A 14,825-nucleotide genomic window follows, 5' to 3' on the forward strand; every position below is an offset into this window, starting at 1 on the left:
ATAATGAAAATGCAAGTCATAGGTCTTGTGCATTGGTGTTTTTAGGAGTCTGCTGCAAAACTACCACAAGATTTGAACAGAACATGGAGTCTGGCTTAAGGGTTTAACGGATTTCTCAAAACATTTGAGGCACATTTTTGCGGTCAAACTCCAAATAGTACAACTTTTGGGGTGTTGGACTTTTCAGACAAACTCGTCCAACATCTTGGCGTCCCTTTCCTTGGAAGTAGGCGCCCTCCGGTGTGCGTGCGCGCACCATCACTTCCACCAATGCCATGCCGTGCGCGCCGCCGTTCTTGCGGAATTCAGGACAGGAGGAGGCTGAGGTCGCCCTATTAGAGATTCCTATTGAGAAAATAATGAACAACAAATTTGACGCGTAAGTACTTTAAGATGTTTGTAATGTCCGGTGGAGGAAGGTGTCCAAGTATGCTGTGCACATAACTTTGTCTTTGAGTGTTGCGTTGTGAAATGAGAGGCGTGTCTGGTCAAATGCATGCTTTTTCTTACAATGTGAACCTATAATAAACAAACGATTGATATGTTTAGTTTCATACGCATGTTCGGAATGAAACGTCCCCAAATTGAAATATTTTTGAGAAGTTATCACGGATAACTTTCTATGTTGTTAGCTTTAGCTTAGCCTTGCTGTGGGTGTAGGCCGTAAATCCACGGTATGGCAGTTGTTGAGTGGCCGTGGATAGAGCGTGCATGCTCGGCTCAAGCTGGACACTAATTGCCTCTTGAAAGACGAAAAGGTAGCTTATTAAATGGCGTGTGCTAGGTTTGAATTGAGGTGTCCGCATGCACACTACAACATTTATAACATCTGCAGCTAGAATTGCTGTCATTTGACACTTAGAACCACCATTAAATCACTACTATGTCATTGGACTGACGCTTTATCTTATTTCGGTTGTCAATGCACATTGATGTGTCCCAAGCCAAACATGCATAAATTACATAATCTTGTATAAATTACAATTTTACAATGTGTTAAGTTTCGAATCAAATCAATTGTACCTAAATTAATACTGTAAATAATAAGAAATTAAATAATGTTTTGGCCAAAAGTGGTCATGATGGTTTACAATTGGATGTATAAAGTGTGATTTCGATATTTTTAAAGAACTGAATATCTAACCCTTTGGAAATTTCAGTCTACAGGGCGTTGGGAATATCACCGTGCATAGAAGACAGGAGCTACATATGAAAAACAATTCTATAAACAATGAAAGTGACCCTGTTAGCATCAATACAGATCTGATTCTGTATCAAATATGGCAAGACGTTTCCTCAACAGACTACAAGACACAAATTCGTATCAATCGAACAGTAGGCTTTATTGACACATGTATGTACGGCGTAACCAGCATGCATAAATATTTGCAATGTTTTTTATTTGTGTGAAAGTTATAGTTCCACATTTTAGTTTGGGGAATTAGAATCCAGAGCGGTGATGATGTTGACTTGTCAGCCATGTACTCCGCCCACAACTCCTGTACGATTTCTAGAAATGCGTGTCCTGTAGTCTGCTGGTCAGTTTCACAAACTTTATACACAGCTTTATTCTTTCCCAGTATTCACTTCAAACCTTAAAATGCTAGATTTATCCTTTTCCTCTTTTGGGCATTTACAGTCCTGATAAATATACCAAAAAAAGATGTTTAGGACACCTCTAATGAGAACTTGCACCGTGGGGTGGGTACAAATTAGTGAGTGTGTGTAATGTGAGCTCTGTTAAATTTGCCTTTACCACAAGGCTATTCAGCTGGCAGCTCCTGGGCCAAATCCAGCCCATGGATGATATCAGACCGGCCTGCACACTTTTTGTGAAACACATTTTTGAAGCAGATATCTAAAAACAGTTAAGCATTATTGTCATATAAAGATTTGACTTTTTTTGCATGAGTCCCTTAAAAGCAGCAGTGCACTTCAGTCAAATAGAGCAGGGGTGCGCATTATGTCGACTGCTAGCTACCCGTCGATCACTGAGGTAGTTTGGGTCCATCACATAAACATCATTTTGTGATGTCATATGACATCAGTCAGGTGACACTAAGTTGTTACAAGGTGTGTGCACCCCTGATATACAATATATCACTAGGGTCGCTGGGGTATGCTGGAGCCTATCCCAACTGACTTCAAGCGAGAGGCGGGTTACACCCTGGACTGATCACCAGCCAATCGCAGTAAATTCGATATGTCCCAAATTTTCTATATTCACAGTAGAAGGTAAATCTTTGGGACTTGGCTATTTTGAAAGTAGCTTTGCAGGCACCCAGGAAATAGAGGATCTTTGACCACTGTTTCAAAAGAGTAATCCTGTCTTAAGGAATCTGATAAATGTTACCTTATTGCATGTGTTTTAATATCCAGTCAAAGGTTTCCATGAAACTTGCTAAAATTAATTTTTTTCTAAACTTAAGAAAGTGTTTCAAACTGTTTGAGGGAGGACGAAGAAGCCAAACATGTACCACTACCACACGGAACGGGAGGAGAAGTTTATTTGTCATTCTATCATGTGAGTTAAGTTAATGTCTCATCAATGTAACATTACTAAAGACCAAAATACGTCATATAACTTATCTATCAATATTTTTTGTACTAATAATAGGTCAGGGTGTCAAGATCTCATTAGATTAAAATGTGACAAGATTTCTCATTAAGAATGAATGATGATAAATAAATTAATCACACAAGGAATGAAAATGAATTTGATACATTTTTCCGGCCTGAACATATTGCCATTTTGCCTGCATGTCTGTTTTCCAGGTAGGAAGAGGGTTCAGTCTGTGCATTGCTTTCAGTTTTGTTCTGTAGAACAATGGCATGAACGGAGTGAGCCCTTTTGTCAGTCATACAGTTTCTTTGTCTCAATGGGTGGAGGCGGAGCCACAGGCATACACACAGGGTGCAGAGGAGTGTAATGTAATAGAAACTAATTTTGTCATTTAAAAAACGATATTTCTTTTCATTGTATTTTTCTTAAAGGTAATGCTAAAATGTCATGTTGTGTATCATCTCGTCTTGTGAACCCTGATAATAGGCCTTAGTCATTTACTCATGAGTTAATTAAACAGTGATAGAGCGAGGGAGTGATGTTCGAACCACAATTTAGTGATGGACGTCTGTATGACTTCATTTGTGGCGATGTGTTAAAAGATAAAGATTGTAATTTTGAACATGTGAAAGGATCTTCTTCTATCAAATGGACAGTGATAAGTAAGCAGTGTAGCCGTCTCATTACTGAGACTTCCTCTTCCTGTCTCTCACTTCTTGCAACGCCTCATACAGTGCGTGTTTTGGACGCGGTACACCATCAAATTTACAAGCAAAAAAATAATCACTGTAGTTTTTGCTCAATGCCGATCAATAAATATGAGTGAAATGTTTGTTTTTCAAACCCAGTTTGAAAGATGATGACAGCGGTGACCACGACCAGGACCAAGGCTCACCGAAAGACGGTGAGAAGGAAAAACTCGAAGAGGAGGACAAGGAGCAGAATTCCGCAAAGAAAAAAGTGAGCTTGCTGTATCATATAGTGACACGTTCATATATGTGGTCAATACCACTTCATCTTCTTTTCTGGATGACAGATGGTGGTACCAGGGGCTGGTGAGCACCCGCTTCAGTACAACTACACATTTTGGTACTCCAGACGAAACCCAGGGCGACCAGCCAGCACTCAGAGCTATGAGCAGAACATCAAACAGATTGGCAGCTTTGCTTCGGTTGGTCATGTCTCCTTTGGATGTCAGAAGTTGACACCCCCTTTTTTTTAAATACTACATAATTAAACCCTCTACTTCTATACCAGGGGTCACCAACGCTGTGCCCGCGGGCTCCCACGTGGACCACTTAAGGCGCCTGTGAGGCATCCTCTAAAAATAGCACCGGTCACAAATTATCATTGTTATTTTGTGCTTTAGGGCGGCACGGCGGTCGAGTGGTTAGCGTGCAGACCTCACAGCTAGGAGACCAGGGTTCAATTCCACCCTCGGCCATCTCTGTGTGGAGTTTGCATGTTCTCCCCGTGCATGCGTGGGTTTTCTCCGGGTACTCCGGTTTCCTCCCACATTCCAAATACATGCTAGGTTAATTGGCAACTCCAAATTGTCCATAGGTATGAATGTGAGTGTGAATTGTTGTTTGTCTATATGTGCCCTGTGATTGGCTGGCGACCAGTCCAGGGTGTACCCCGCCTCTCGCCCGAAGACAGCTGGGATAGGCTCCAGCACCCCCAGCAACCCTTGTGAGGAAAAAGCGGTAGAAAATGAATTAATGAATTTTGTGCTTTAAATTTTGAATCAGAATTGCTTACATTAATGTATTTTTTTTAATCGTCTTATAACATCAAAAATTAAAACAAAAGTATTTCATAACAAACTCTTACCTCAAGTCAGAGTTCATGTGTGCGCACGCGTCCGCTCACCGCTTTTCCGATATAGTGCAGCGGTGATGAGGAGTTATTTTACTCGTGCAGTTTAGCCCCCAAAAACATGGCAGAAAAGCGAAATAGGACTTACATTTTCCACAGTGATTGGGAGGAAGAATTTTTCTTTAGGTATTTTGAAGAAAAAAGTATGTGTCTTATTTGCGGGACGACTGTTGCAATACCAAAGCGCCACAATGTGGAGAGACACTTCAAAACTTGTCAGGAAAGCTTCAATGCGAGCTACCCACCCGGCAGCGCATTAAGGACGGAAAAGGCCCGTTTGTTAAAGGCAGCTTTGGACAAACAAAGGACTTTTTTCACAAAATCACAGAAAGGTGTTCCATCTGACTTTCAAATATGTGAGCACATAAATAAATGTTTCTTGTTAAAAAATATGCTTTTGTTACCATTATTGTGGAAAATAATTAACATTGATATGTGAGCAGTCGCTTCACATAGTGTTACTACTACTATTCCTTTTGTTCTCATTACTAAAAAGTGATCCGTGCAGTTTTGTCATTTTGGAAGTTCACCGCAAACAGGTCATGTAGCCCTTCATACTATCCGTGCTCACAAAGTAGCCCTCGGCCTCAAAAAGCTTGGTGACCCCTGTTCTATACCATATTTCCTCAGTAGGGGCCTCTGCTTAACTATTGATTAGTTGAGCATCTACATCTTGTAATAAGTGGTGCTAAAGGTTACAGAATATCTTTTAACCTTTTTGGCACTTTTACTTTCTACGATTCTACATTTTAGATGTTAGTTATTATAAAAATGCATTAAAGCAACACATGGAGGAAATGTGTTTTATGAAATCTTTCCTTTTCTGATTTAGAATAGGCTCTAACAATAATGTGGAACACCGGAGATGTTAATAGGATGTAATGTATTGATAGCATTTGAAAAATCTATTCTTTTTTTGGCAACAAAATATCGATATGATGATAAAATTGACTTGCTCTAGTTTTGGAGTACATTTAATGGAGAACAGTATGAACTATTTATGTCTCTCTTAGCTCTGGTAATGTTGATGCTTGATGATGCCAATATGGTTCTCCTGCCTGATGATGGTCAACATTTCTCTCAAAGGTGGAGCAGTTCTGGCGTTTCTACAGTCACATGATCCGACCAGGCGACTTAACAGGCCACAGTGACTTCCATCTCTTCAAAGAAGGCATTAAACCCATGTGGGAGGTGAGCATCTCGGTGTGTATCGTACAGTAGGTCATTGTATGACTTCAACTGAGATGTATGGATCATTTGATTCTGTGTAGGACGATGCTAACAAGATGGGCGGGAAGTGGATCATCCGTCTGAGGAAAGGCCTGGCCTCGCGCTGCTGGGAGAACCTCATCCTGGCAATGCTGGGAGAGCAGTTCATGGTTGGAGAGGAGATCTGTGGCGCTGTCGTGTCTGTCCGCTTCCAGGTAGACGCACATGGCCGTGGTATTAGTAGGAAGGGTGTAACACTCACTTGTCCAATCAGGAGGATATCATCTCCATCTGGAACAAAACAGCGAGCGACCGGGCTACCACGGCCCGTATCAGAGATACACTGCGGCGAGTCCTGAACCTGCCCCCCAACACCATCATGGAGTACAAGACACACACAGACAGCATTAAGTATGTATGTCTCCTCCTGTTTTTATTCTCTCACACATACACATACTGTATACTGTATCTTGTAAACGCGAGTACAACCCTCACATTTCAGCAAGCATTTTTATTACCGTATATTCAAGTACTTGCATACGTGTGAAGAAGTCAGGAAAACTGCATTTTAAGAAGAATTTTGTCCATCATCCACATTCCCTATATGAGACCTGAATACATACGTCTTTCTCTTTTCTAAAGATATAGAAACAGCTAAAAAGACACAGCTAAGAATGCAAGTAATGGTAATAATAAACCCTTATGGACAAAAACTTGCAAAATTAAATAAGCTACAGCACCATTGTCATTATTATTATTATTATTATTATTATTATTATTATTAACAATGCTATGCCAATCGAATTACATTACAGGTGAATCGACACCCTGCCACACCACACCAGCTAACTACTAGCTGGAAAACCAATCTATTGCAATCGATTTCGTCTTTTCATAACTACACATCAACATAAATGAGTAGTAATAGCAGATAATACCGGCATCATTATTGTTATAATATTTACTCTATATAAATTTATGATTTAAATAATTTCGTCCACCATCCACATTCCCTATATGAGACCTGAATACATACGTCTTTCTCTTTTCTAAAGATATAAAAACAGCTAAAAAGACACAGCTAAGAATGCAAGTAATGGCCTATTATATAAACCCGTATGGACAAAAACTCCCAACGCTCCACACATAATGTGACTTGCATATTAACTAAGCTACAGCACCATTGTCATTATTATTATTATTATTATTAACAATGCTATGGCAATCGAATTACATTACTGGTTAATCGACACCCTGCCACACCACACCAGCTAACTACTAGCTGGAAAACCAATCTACTGCAATCGATACCGGCATCATTATTGTTATAATGATGATATATTTACTCTATATAAATTTATGATTTAAAGTTGTACTAAAATAGTCAGACCAAAAGTGACTAAACTACACTCAGTAACACATTTTTTCTTTATATTCAGTTTATTAATATTGATCCCTACGTCGCAGAAATTCACTCATCACAGTCGGGTCTGGAACCAGTTACCGCGATAAATGAGGGATGGCTGTATTGTGGTGTTGAATGCAGCTCTGCTAGCACCACCCCTTGAAATTCAAATTTTGCAGATATTGCAAGTGGTTGTAGGACTATTTTCACCTAGAGTACTTACACACGGCTAACATGGCTTTGTTTATTTTGCGACATGCTGCAAAAACAAAGCACCTTGGGCGTGTCCTCTGATCAAGAGAAAAGGCAAAAATAGTTCCCGGGATTGTGGTATTTCAAATAACGGTTGCTGAAATGTGTACTGACTTTTATGAGATACAGCATTGGTTGCTGCTGAAGCACTAAACCTATGATTTATGTCTGATGAAATGAATCTGGTGTGTTATGTCATATTGCAAGCTCCTAGCGTACTGTACATAGACTATTCTATTAGTTCAGCATTTAGTTGAATGAACCTACATGTCTTCATGGCTATGTTGTGCTCATACAGCCGTGCAGTAGTAGTTGTGTTGAGGTAAAGCTTTGGGAATCTGGGAATGATCTGGCGCTTGTTTGCAGAGCCTGGGAAGACTTCCATGGTCTGGTGAATGCTAGTGGTGGACGTTAGCCCCCTTTGTGATGCCACAGACCTCTGCAAGGTTTGGAACTGATTCTGTTAACTGCGAATTCCTGCCAACCCATTGCGGGATTCAGAACTACAAGTGTCCTTGTCGCATTCTGCTGCAGGTGTGTTTTATATGTGACGTTGCTGTTGGGGAGCGGGCGTAAGAAGTCCGGAGTGGGGTGATATCCTCTGCGTGGATTGACCCAAGCGAGCGAAGCGAAGGCCGGGAACACAAGACGAGAAGATCATTCCTTCTTTGTGTCAGCTTGGAAGTGAGAAGAAAAGCGCTTTGAGCAGAAGACAAGGCGAACAAGAGCATTATTTTTAACCAACCAGAGAAGACTGAAAGCCTCAGATTTATTTTTTACTTTTATAGCAAGTTGTGATTCAAGAGTCGACTGGTAATATTTGCCAGTTGCTACATGCATCAACCCCAATCTAAAATGGGAATGTCATTGTTTGTCCACATCAAACTACTTTCTGCTAGGTTTGTTTCAGGACACCAAAAAGGGTTTGTGTGCTGTATTTTAACTACAATTCCTCCAACTATTTCCAGCTTTTTTACTGTTTCTGTGTAAAATATGTAAATGTAAATACAGATCATTTAAAAGAAATATGTAATTAAATCCTCCTCTGACACAGAGAAGAAGTAGAAGGAGGATCATCCCGCGTGGGGCAGATATACTACAACTGGCGTCTCATGAAAGGACCGCCATGCTGCCTGTATCACTGTGCCTCACCCTTTACTATGTTCCCTTACTGTCAGTCTTGCCCTCACCTGGCGCTCAAACGAGTCCAAGAAATGGATGACTATGCTTTAAAGTCCTCAAGTGGCAGGCGTAAAGACTATCTGCTATTTTGTAGTACAAGTAATGAAGCTGGGCTTGAAGTCAGATACATTCATTAGAAGCATGCTGGAGAAGCACATGTCGGCCATTTGCGAAAACTGTAAACGCCACTCGTGTCTGGTGGCGCGGTGATGGGTGTGGTTGTGTGTGTGTGTGTGTGTGTGTGTGAAGGTATGTGTGGTTGTTTGCTTGATGGATAATAGCAATACATGAAAAATGCACTTGCTGCTAAACTGTGTCAGTGACTTTTATGTTTACAGGTGCATCTCAATAAATTAGAATATGTAAAGTGAATTAATTTCAGTAGATAATTCAAAAAGTGACACTCTTACAGTATATTTTACCGATACACTACACATTGAAGTATTTCAAGGATGTATTTCTTAATCATTTTTATTATTTTAGCTCATAGCTAATAAAAACTCCACTGTACACACACACACACACGTATTATCTCATTTTACCCATTCTTGTTGTCTTCAGCTCATCTCAAAGAACATGTAATTCTGTGAAAAGATCAAAGATCCATTTTAATACTTGTTTTCTTTCAAAAGTGGGTATACAACTCCCAAAACTACAACCATGCAAAATTGATTGTGGATTAATTGTGTTTTGGAAGCAGCTGAGGTCAAATGGAGTGTGCACTACTTGACTATGACCAGCAGAGGTGGTCATCTAGTGGAGTGTGAAGAAAAAAAAATCCACTCTGCAACACAGGCAGTGAAATAAGACTGAAAAACATACAGGGAGATTCTTCGAACCCATTAAAAATATAACAAAAATAACAAATGAAAACAGATGCTCACCAGTAAGAATGTGGCTGCCAGTAGCAACAGCTTGGTTTGTGAATCCATGCTTAGTGGCACTGCACAAATTGATATGTTATTTCAGATGTGTGTATTAAAGCTTAAATTAAAGCGACATGAGAAAACTCACCCTCCATCCCAAAATATTCATGGTCCATATTATGCTCATGGTGAAAGCCTGGCCATTTCTTCCATATGGTGCCAATTTTCTCCCCAATGTTTGAGATAATCTTATAAGATAAAAAAAATGTTTGTGGTAATGGTGCTAAAATAGCCACTTGGATATACCTGGAATTGCTGGTTTGTCAAGCAGCGGCTTGGGCAGCACGGTCCCTGAATTCTGGCTGCACACGCCCCCTCTGCATCTTTGACTTCAATCAGAGGGGTGAACATGCTCCACCTGGCAACACAGGCCCACAGACAGAACATGGACTATCTCCTTACAGAACCCCACACTGCGACTTTGCAGCCAGGCCTTCAGCTGTCATGATCCTGCAAGCACTGGAACTGTTTTCTTCTGGCTTGTCACAAAAAGTTCAAACTGGGACAGACATTATTCTGGCACCAAAAATAGAATATTTGTGGATCATTAAAACATCTGCCAGTTCAAGCTTTCCATACATGTTCCTGAATAATCTGCCATCATTTAGGGCAGGGGTCTCAAACTCAATTTACTTGGGGGCCACTGGAGCTTGGGTCTGGGTGAGACTGGGCCGCATCAGGTTTTCAAAAAAAAACGCATTTATTAAAAACAAAATTTTTTTAAAAACTTCGCTTTGGTTCCAATTTTCTACAAGAAAAGCTCTGATAAAACATTCCACTGTTCTCAAATATCTTACTTTTTATTTTTCTACACAAAATAAGATGAAAAATAATAAATAAATAAATATAATAATAATAAAACGGCAAATAATAACAACTTAAGAAACCACATATAGTTGGTGGGTAGACAATTTTTTTTTTTTTCAGATTAAAATGAACAAAGCATTATTAGAGCCCTGTAGACATGACAAAACACGACTATAGTCACATTTATACTCTTTTTATTTACAACATATTGCGCAACTGCAGGGTCTTGTGACACATGCTAACTCGCAAACTAGAGAGCTAGCGACCTAAACGGTAGCCTTCAAGTTATTTCCTTTAAACTTAAATAGCCAAAAACTTACCACTTCCACATGGATAGGGAGGATAACTATTAACAGTTATTTAACCTTTAACATGAACATTAATCAAACGTAATAATTTTTTCTGGGTACATGATACCATACAGCATCCATGTCAAACTTGCGCGGGCCGCACTAACATTAAACTTTCATATCAAGGCGGGGGCCTCAAACTAGTGTCCTGCGGGCCACATTTGGCCCGCGGGCCGCGTGCTTGAGACCCTTGATTTAGGGTATAGATGAAGGTGGGCTTATTTTGGTCTTCCATTCCTCCCATTAGGAGGGATGACACATTCCTTCCCTGCCAGGCTAGTTCAGTGCTGTCAGTTGTGGCTCCATGCAAACAGCTGCTTAGTGCAATGAACCCTCTCTGGTTTAGACCTCTGTGGAGTTGTGTGGCTTTCACTGCTATTTACTGCTCTGGAAAAAAGGCTCACATGACACGTGCAGTTTAAGGAAGTAAAGATAACTGTCTCGGACTGATCGTGAAACACTGAAATGCTTCATTTTTGTAAATGAGATACATGAATGGAAAAGAATTGCATGGGAAGAAGAGCTCTATGTTTGCATCTTATTAGTCATTTTCAAATCAGAAACTTCTTGTATACGCATGGGGGGCTAGTGCTATTCGACGTCACCATGAGTAGCGGAAGCTGTAGAAGAAGTCAAGAAGTTAACGTACTAGCAAACTATTAAAACATTTAAATGTCACTTTATGCTTAAAATAGAAAATCTAACAGTGGATGGGAAAATTAATAAAATTATGGAAAATATATTGCAATTTCAGTTTGTTAAATGTACGAAAACGGTCTGTTTTAATGTAATCTACCCACGCCCCGCCTTCAGACACGCCCACTCCGCTATGGTTGGTCACACTGCCGAAGGCATAGAAACACTTCCGGTTTGTGTTGCTAACTATTTAGGAGTTAATAAACTGTGGTTTATCTTTTTAAAATGTCCGCTTTTAACATACAGTCCAGCCATTATGTGTTGGATCAAAATCCGATCCGGAAGTGGAAATTATACAATCCAAAGTTTCTCAAGGAAAAAGGTTACTTCAAGATGTCTCTCAATGGTAAGTAGCATTAACGTTTAGCGGTTTTCTACAGCATTGGTAACGTGTAATGTGTTATGCGGGACTACAAGTGTGTAAACAACTTGTGTAGAGCCACTAATTGCAGTGGGAAAAGGCTATTAGCAACCCCGCTTCCTACCACAAGCAGTCATTTATTAATGAATTGCAAAAAAAAAAAATTACATAGCAAGGGAGTGACAATCGAACCGCTATGCCGCTAGGGATGACTATTTGGTGAGGGTCTAGTACAGGGGTCTCAAACTTGCGGCCCGTGGGCCAAAAACGGCCCGCGAGACGCTAGTTTGAGGCCCCCACCTTGATACCAAAGTTTAATGTTGAAATGACAGCTTAAAGCTGTGTGCACACCGGACACAATTAACATGATTTTGCCCCGCCCATACTGTTACCCTACCCTGTTTTGCTTTGGATTAGCAATGAAGCTAAAGGCTTATGGCGCTGGGTACAAATAAATGCAGGAAATTATTTGGAATAAAAGGGAAAATACACGTCAAGATAAAGCATCTCATCAAACATGTTGTTAAAGTTACCACGCTGCTCCCAGATGGAACTGAGTACGATGCTAACTTGCTAATTGGGTCAAATTATTAAGTTTCATTAATGTTCATGTTAAAGGTTAAATAACTGTTAATACTGTACATTTGAATCTGAAAAAAATAATTTCTGGTTTCTTACATTTTTCTTATTTGCTGTTTTATTACTATTTTACTTATTTATTACTGATTGATTATTTTTTTGTCTTTATTCTCTTGTCTCTATTCTCTATATTATTTGTTTATTTTTTTTAAATCTTATTTTGTGTATAGAAAAATAAAAATGAAGATATTTGAGAACAGTGGAATGTTTTATCTGATATTTTGGTGTGGAAAACCGGAACCAAAGTACTGAAAAAGTGTAGGGTATAGCAGAAGCAAAAGCATTGAAGATAGTTTTTTCATTGATTTTTTTTCTTCCAGTTTTTAATAAATTTTGGGTTTTTGGTTTTTTCCTGAAAACCTGATGCGGCCCGGCTTCACCCAGAACCTAGCTCTGGTGGCCCCCAGGTAAATTGAGTTTGAGACCCCTGGTCTAGTATATAAACAGTAAACAATTGTTTTTTAATATTTAATACAACCCATTCACTAAATATAAATTCACTTTAACTCCAAATTTGCTGAGTCTATTAATGATGAACTGTAGTTCCAGTGTGGCCTACCTCTGACACGCAGTCCCGATAAGTCGCTTTTGAGCCGTGTAGGCGCTTATATCCATGAGACAGCAACCGAAACAGCAGCCGTCCATTCTGAGAGGTCTGTCAAAGTAGAAAACCTGGTGGCCTTGCTGGTCAAAACCCTGCAAGGAACAAGCACGAGCTGGACCACAACACTGAAGGCACACGCATGAACTCTCTGAAAGGAAGGAAGGAAGAAAAGTTGAGATGTTCTGAAAAAGACAAATGGACACGTGTATGATGCTACCTTCCACAGCTATGAACAATTGTAACCTGTTGTCCCCTGAGGCGATGCTGTAGATCCTTTGTGGAACACACTGTGGACCTACAATCAGGAGTCACTTGGTGACACACTCTACATACATATGTACAATTCCCTGCTTCTCACCCTGTAGCTGTGGTCTTGCAGTGATATGAAACTCACTGACTTCATCCAGCACACTCAAAGAGTTTGACGTGCCTGCACCATCAAGGCACGACTCCTCGCTCCTTATATTCTGCAGCTCGCCAGATGTTTGGAGAGCTTGGTGTCCTGATGGTGAGTGAAGGTGGCACTCACACAAGGGGTCGCATTTGTTCTGGAAAGCTCTGAAGATCATGCGGATGTGCTTCTCTCGCTCCAGTTGGCCAAAGGGAAGAGGCTGATCAGTCACAGCTGACATGGTGAAGATACCTGCAGGATTCCACGTGAAGTTTGTGATTTTTTGGGGTGCAATTTATTATTTTATCTTGTTTTTTTTTTTTTTTTTTTTTACAGGTATGAAAGCTGTTACAGAGCGAGCCTGGCCCTTTAAGAAGAATTGCACTGTGGGAAATTGAGTGTTCTGTGCTTTAGCAAGTAGCGGAGGTTCTCGCTCTTCTGTCTGTACTGGCCATTGTCTTCTGCATCCTGATTGCTTGTAGACAATTGTCAATCAGTGGCCTTTCTGCTGTCTCCTGTCATGGTCTTGGCTACCAGGCTAGCTAACCGTGTGAGCTGCTTGCTAACTGCCAATACTGTAAACAATAGAAGAAACAGAAGAAACTAACCATGTGAGGAAAATACTAAGACAGGGGGAATGTGTTTTAACAGGGATACACAAACGCTACAGCCAAACGAAGCCAGACCAAGGTACAGTCAGAGGAGTTAAATATGTATTAGCCACTTAATAATTTCTTGTGTCCAACCTCGTAGGTTTCTATTAAAATTGAAACAAAGCAAAAACAAAGTTTTATTGGCTGTAAGTAGGAAAACATTTTTTTTTAGTTATTTTCACAACATTTTTGTAAAGTTCATTCTTGTGCCATTGCAACTTTTTTCTCCATGTCTGTGGATCCCCTCTTGTAATTCCAAATTTAACCAAAGGAGGCGATAGCGATTTAATGTAGCACATCTGATCAACACTTGACTGAAGACCTTGTTTGTTAAACTGAGATAGTAGCTGATAATAACTGGTTTGCATAATTCCGCTAGCTAAAATTGAAGAGAAATGAGAAAACATGATATTGTACAACTATTTTACCATTTAGCGTCTTTATTCTTGTAATTTAGTTTTCTGTAGTTTCCCGTGTTGTGCATGCATTCCCTCTTGTAATTCCAATGTTAACCTCTAGAGGTGACATTGAGTTAATGTAGGACCGCTCTGATCAACATTAGTAGCTGAAGAAGTTGATTTAATACAACAAGCAAAGTAAGTTGGGCTTTTTTTTTTTAAATAATTATTTGACAAATATTACCTTACTATGTTTTCACTGTTGTTTGCAGTGATAGGTTCTTACTAAACACCCTTGAGTGAAATTAGTAATATTTTGTTGACGTTCACTAGAATTATGTTTATGGCAACAGATGTTAACTTACTACACAATCTTGCTAGAGTTGACATAGCAGAGAAGAAGAGAGTTTGGAGAAAGTTCCTTGCTTACCTTCAGCAGTAGCGTTTTGTGATGCACACACCATTTAATGTAGAAGACCAGGGCCCCGTTTCACGAAGCAGGTTTAGTGAA

General features: G+C 39.9%; 2 protein-coding genes across 3 annotated transcripts; one reads left to right on the forward strand and one right to left on the reverse strand.

Annotated features, from left to right (window-relative positions):
• Positions 1-188: 188 nt before the first annotated feature.
• eif4e2 (eukaryotic translation initiation factor 4E family member 2) lies at positions 189-9,895 on the forward strand. Of its 2 annotated transcripts, none has more exons than XM_058066829.1 (8): positions 189-379; positions 3,412-3,523; positions 3,600-3,734; positions 5,528-5,632; positions 5,713-5,865; positions 5,925-6,065; positions 7,674-7,753; positions 7,842-9,895. In XM_058066829.1, exons 1-7 carry the CDS (start codon positions 276-278, stop codon positions 7,707-7,709), a joined length of 786 nt encoding a protein of 261 aa, XP_057922812.1. In that variant the 5' UTR covers positions 189-275; the 3' UTR covers positions 7,710-7,753; positions 7,842-9,895. The 2 variants fall into 2 exon arrangements, with proteins under 2 accessions (XP_057922812.1, XP_057922811.1); XM_058066828.1 differs by having other exon boundaries at positions 191-379; positions 5,925-6,061; positions 7,842-9,894.
• LOC131125360 (phospholipid scramblase 1) lies at positions 9,320-14,795 on the reverse strand. The gene is made up of 6 exons (XM_058066830.1): positions 14,745-14,795; positions 13,231-13,515; positions 13,090-13,167; positions 12,828-13,020; positions 9,662-9,773; positions 9,320-9,603 (listed from the first exon to the last, which is right to left on the reverse strand). Exons 1-6 carry the CDS (start codon positions 14,776-14,778, stop codon positions 9,475-9,477), a joined length of 831 nt encoding a protein of 276 aa, XP_057922813.1. The 5' UTR covers positions 14,779-14,795; the 3' UTR covers positions 9,320-9,474.
• Between the last annotated feature and the right edge of the window lie 30 nt (positions 14,796-14,825).

This window comes from Doryrhamphus excisus, chromosome 3 (assembly GCF_030265055.1).
Source record: "Doryrhamphus excisus isolate RoL2022-K1 chromosome 3, RoL_Dexc_1.0, whole genome shotgun sequence".
Classification (NCBI taxonomy): domain Eukaryota; kingdom Metazoa; phylum Chordata; class Actinopteri; order Syngnathiformes; family Syngnathidae; genus Doryrhamphus; species Doryrhamphus excisus.

What these genes read in the sequence shown, in the direction of transcription:
- LOC131125360 (XM_058066830.1), bottom strand. Translation starts at nt 14,778, where the DNA reads ATGGTGTGTGCATCACAAAACGCTACTGCTGAAG. An exon ending in ATTGTTCATAGCTGTGGAAG is followed by an intron (nt 13,021 to 13,089) that starts GTAGCATCATAC and finishes CCTTCCTTTCAG; the next exon opens with AGAGTTCATGCGTGTGCCTT. An exon ending in ATCGGGACTGCGTGTCAGAG is followed by an intron (nt 9,774 to 12,827) that starts GTAGGCCACACT and finishes CTGTGTTGCCAG; the next exon opens with GTGGAGCATGTTCACCCCTC.
- eif4e2 (XM_058066828.1), top strand. Translation starts at nt 276, where the DNA reads ATGCCGTGCGCGCCGCCGTTCTTGCGGAATTCAGGACAGGAGGAGGCT. An exon ending in AGAATTCCGCAAAGAAAAAA is followed by an intron (nt 3,524 to 3,599) that starts GTGAGCTTGCTG and finishes TCTGGATGACAG; the next exon opens with ATGGTGGTACCAGGGGCTGG. An exon ending in TCGTGTCTGTCCGCTTCCAG is followed by an intron (nt 5,866 to 5,924) that starts GTAGACGCACAT and finishes TTGTCCAATCAG; the next exon opens with GAGGATATCATCTCCATCTG.